We start from the raw sequence: 4,859 nt of genomic DNA on the forward strand, positions 1-4,859 counted from the left end.
CCCATTTTCAGGCCAAGGGGCAGGATATCGAGAAACTTCTAAACTCCCTTTGTATACATTTCAGAAATGTATAGACAAAGCAAATCAAACAAATATATAGAAAAGAGTTTTCCTTAGAATTTAGCTTTAATTTCAGCAAATTGCGAAAGAAAGAAAGAAAGAAAGAAAGAAAGAAAGAAAGAAAGAAAGAAAGAAAGAAAGAAAGAAAGAAAGAAAGAATAAGTTGCACCGCTGCATCTGAAAGCTATCAGATTTATTGTTCTCATTCACTTCTCGCTGAGTCAGAAACTGAACTTAAATAACAACCACGGGGGAAACGGTGTGACAACGGTTTGTTTCAGCTTCGTCAGTGTGTTTGTGTACAATATCTGTATATAATAACAAGTGTAATACTAACAGTATAAAATATAATCAATAATTAAAATGGCAGGGGGAAGGCCTACAAGAGATGCTACTAGGTTGAAAGTCATCACAGCGCGCAACAAATCCGTCATTGCTCCTCAAAATATTTGAAACTGATTTAGTGAAAAATATAAAGCAAATCATTTAAATCAACACAGAGAATTCATATTGCCAAATGTACACAGACTTGTTATCAAAACCCACCAAAAAAAATCTGCCTGGAAAAAGCAGTGGAGAGAGGGCAATATCCACGATGATTCAGCCAAACAACAACAAAAAAGTGTTTACAAGGGGTCGGCTGAAATTGGAAAATAAGTGCAGCTTGAGAGTAATCAATATTTTTTTTGTTCTTTTTTTTTTTTTCTTAAGAGTTTTCTCTGTGTAAAAGCTATTCACAGAAGTGTGGTCCACAAAAATACTATGAATTATAAAAGGTGTAGTTTGTTGCACAATAATGCTCCAAGAGTAGACAAGACAATTCCGTTTTGTTAAAATGAGTAATATAATTCCTGTGCGTAAAATTGATAGGTGTCCTGGGGTAAAATCTTCTTTCACTGTTTAATATTTAATGTTTGTCTGCATTGATCCATGTCCTTGGGAGTTCTTTTGTCATTTCGATCCATAAAGTCTATGTTGGCTTTGGGTTGGTTATGTTTTCGGTGTCAGTGCACCAGAATCTCCTGGCCATAGGAGCTCGTAGTTGTCACGTTGTGGTTGCTGTCCGGTTCATCTTTCAAACTTGCACCTTTTAAGTAATCTACCACAAAACTCCCCTGAAACACAGAGCAAACAGTCATTTAACGTTAGGGACATTGTTGGATAAAACGATTTCAGTTTTGGGTTATCTTGTAATTTACACAGAATATTTGTAATATCTTGCTGACTCGAAGTGTACATAAAATGATTTGTTCTACGTCTCAGTGAACATACGTTTGCAGTCCATGGACGGAGGCGGTGTGTCTGCACTCACGTTGCCGGCATGGGTGTACACGTCCTCGGGCGTCTGAGGAACCCCGGGCGGCGTCATCCTCTTCTCCTTCTGCCTTCGGTTGCAGAACCAGACCCGAACCACCTCCTTTTCCAGCTGGAGGTTGTCCGCCAGAGAGGTAATCTCCTGCGCTGACGGTTTTGGGCATTTCAAAAAATGGCTTTCCAGGGCTCCCTTCACGCTCACCTCGATGGAGGTGCGCTTCTTTCGTTTCCTGCCTTGAGCTGCTATTTTGTCAATGCTGGTGGGGCTGCCCGTGGTCGAGTCGGCCTCTTCCAGCCACTTGTTCAGCAGTGGCTTGAGTTTGCACATGTTTTTAAAGCTCAGCTGGAGAGCCTCGAACCTGCAAATGGTGGTCTGAGAGAAAACATTCCCGTAAAGAGTTCCTAGGGCTAGCCCGACGTCGGCTTGAGTAAAACCCAGTTTGATCCGACGCTGCTTAAACTGTTTGGCAAACTGCTCCAGGTCGTCGGAGGTCGGCGTGTCCTCGTCTGAGTGCGAATCGTGACTGTTCACTCCGGCGTGGTGCTGGTGGTGGTGGTGGTGAGGGTGCTGCTGCTGATGGTGGTGGTGGTGATGATGGTGATCCATTTCTGGAGAGTCTCCTCGCATCAGCCCCGGGTGGACTAGACTCCCGGGAGGGTTCAACATCCCGTTGACTGTGAAACCACCCGGCTGGGAATAAATGAGAGACTGCTGGGACTGCTGCTGTCCTCCGGTGATGCTGGGGATGTGGGAGGCTGTGGTGCCACCCCATGCGCTTTGGTGCGACTGGTGAGCCCCTAAATGCGAGGGTCTGTGGTGCAACGCGGTGCCCGAGTGTAGGTCTTCCCGGTTTGAACTGTTTTTCACGTCTTGTTGCTGTGGGCTGCCGGCCATGCCAACTGGGCTGGAGGACCAAGGCGAGCCTGCTTCTGCCGCTGCAGCGGCTGCGGCGGCGGCTGCTGCGGCAGCCGCGTGGGGCAGCGAGGTAACCCACTGATGGGCATGGCTCAGCATGTGCCCCCCGTTACTGGCCGTCATGGCTCCTTGCATGAAGTCGCTCTGCACCATCTTTACCGCGGGGTCTCCTCTGTAACCTCCCGACACCGATGTTACGACACCACTTCCCGGCTGCATGCCACCACCTCCGGACTCAGAGTGCACGATCGAAGCTGATGAGAGAATGGTATTGCTGGCCAGGTAAGGATTGGAAGCCGCTGTGGCCATCCCCCCTCACCACTTTGAACAATTCTACTTATTATTCCCCCTCCCTGTATTGTCGTAACTTTTTTCCAAGCCTCGAAGGCACGCACTATTTCATGAATTATTCAAGCTGGAAAAAATATGCGTGGTATTTTGATTTGGTCCAGCGACAAAACAGCAAAAGGTGGCAAAAATATATCCGTCAAAACCTCCTTTTATCATAAGCAAAAGGAGAAAGAAATACCTTCAACGTAGAAATCCACATTATGCATGGAAGTTGTTTCAACAATTGAATTCCATTCTTAATGTCCTAGTCTTAAAGACCAATTATGAGGCTAAAAAGTGTTGCTCCTTCTTCTTCTTTTTCTTCTTCTTCTTCTTCGTCCTTTTCTTCTTCTCCTTGTTCTTCACATTAACTTCCCGTGACGATTCCACAAATCCCACATCGAACTTCACCGCGCGCTCTCTTGACTTGATGTGAATGCTTATCAGAAGACGCTCCTTTGTAAACTTCTCTCTGCTCCTGCAAACCGCTAATGCGTTTTCTTACAGAGTCTCGCTGCTCATATTTCTTCTTTTCACAGAGTCCATCTGACGTTCATCGTCAATAGCCTGCATTCCATTGCACGCAACTCTATCGAATGCACGCGCAGTGGAGACTTTCACTGTCCTCGCTCGCTCCGCTCCTCTCTCTGAGCGCGAGTGCACGCGAATGTTTACGTTCAGCCCCCGCGTGCGCACACCATCCACATCCTTCACCCAATTACCGCGAGGAAGTTTCTGCGAGATTGATGCTCATTGGATATCCTCCGGGAGAGTGACAGATCTTAGGGCACAGCTAAGAAATCACGTTAAGGCGTTGCAATTTGCTATGTCTAATTTGGATATGTCAACATACGAATAAAAGTGACTAGACCTTCTCTCTGAACGGGAAGCTTTAGTTGATATAATTCTATTGCGCTGTACGGTATTATTGGCTTCTGTTAACGATGCTTTAGATGTTTGTCTGTTTTTTCCAAGAGGAAATAGTTCGACTTGTTTTTGCCTCTGCGGTTGTTTTATTTGACATATTTCCTCTTTTGTCCACAACAAGCATTTCAATGTTAAATGTAATTTATAATGACTATACATTTTAGGCTAATTGTGTCTGATATATTAACTGTGGGCATGTAACAAAAACAAACATAGAAATCATATTAGATGGGATACAGATAAAGCAAAGCAAATGCAGATAAAAACATGAAGCAGTTCAGCATTTGGCTTAGGGGTACAAACGAAGTGAGCATAGATTAGATTTGTATCCAGAAAATAATAGCGGTTACCATGAAAGGACTGACAACTTCACGGAAAGCAAGCATGATTATTCTGATTTATTTTAAGAATAAAAAAAGAGCCGTTTCAAGCGCCATCCGCGTAAACTTTTAAACTGATATGTATTCTATTTGTGAACCTCTATGGCCTAATGAGTTCAAATAAATAAATAAACATAATACTTAAAATACGAAAACAACGCACTAATAAATGTCTCCAATTGTTTGATTTGATTCACTGGTAACTCTAATACACTCCTAATGTGAAGAAATGTAGTCTTTTCAGATGCAAAAAAAAAATTGAAAATTGAAAAATTGAATTGAAAAAAAGAAAGAAAGAAAGAAAGAAAGAAAGAAGAAGAAGAAGAAAAAAGAAACATCAGACAACACACACACACACACACACACACACACACACACACACACAAACATGTCATATTAATCCCTGGGTGTTGATTTATTGTTGTTTGTTTTTTTGTGGATTGATCCACCCCTGGTATAGCCTGCTTATAACCTATTGAAAAGTGTCGAGGACAGGGACACTCGTGCACTGCGAGCGAGGAACAGTTAGTGCTGATTTTCATTTGCATAAATTTTCATATGTTTAAGTGAAAATAATAGCGGAGCGGAGGAGAGCGGGATTCACTCGAGACGGAGGAAGAGAGAGAGAGGGAGCTGCGCTGGATTCATTCCTGCGGTAAGGAATCTACCTCTACCTCTCCCTCTCTTTCTCCCTCTCTCTGCCTGAATGTTTTGTTTTAATTTGTAGCCTATATTGGATTTAAGAGCCGTGTTGTATTGCACGTTTGTAATAATAATAATAAAAAATAGTAGAGATCTTGTTCTTCAGTGAGGGCCTTGCGCTGACTTTGATAACGAATGTAAAAACAATCACATTATTTATATAAAAAATAAATGCGCACTTGCGAGGGCCAATAAAGGCGCCAAAACGCATCACAGCACAAGGATGCAGG

General features: G+C 43.2%; 1 protein-coding gene across 2 annotated transcripts; it reads right to left on the reverse strand.

Moving 5' to 3' along the window:
* Nucleotides 1-232: 232 nt before the first annotated feature.
* pou3f3a (POU class 3 homeobox 3a) lies at nucleotides 233-3,302 on the reverse strand. Of its 2 annotated transcripts, none has more exons than XM_067443449.1 (2): nucleotides 1,373-3,302; nucleotides 233-1,175 (listed from the first exon to the last, which is right to left on the reverse strand). In XM_067443449.1, exons 1-2 carry the CDS (start codon nucleotides 2,597-2,599, stop codon nucleotides 1,065-1,067), a joined length of 1,338 nt encoding a protein of 445 aa, XP_067299550.1. In that variant the 5' UTR covers nucleotides 2,600-3,302; the 3' UTR covers nucleotides 233-1,064. The 2 variants fall into 2 exon arrangements, with proteins under 2 accessions (XP_067299550.1, XP_067299551.1); XM_067443450.1 differs by having other exon boundaries at nucleotides 1,333-3,302.
* Between the last annotated feature and the right edge of the window lie 1,557 nt (nucleotides 3,303-4,859).

Source organism: Pseudorasbora parva, chromosome 5 (genome assembly GCF_024679245.1).
Source record: "Pseudorasbora parva isolate DD20220531a chromosome 5, ASM2467924v1, whole genome shotgun sequence".
NCBI lineage: Eukaryota > Metazoa > Chordata > Actinopteri > Cypriniformes > Gobionidae > Pseudorasbora > Pseudorasbora parva.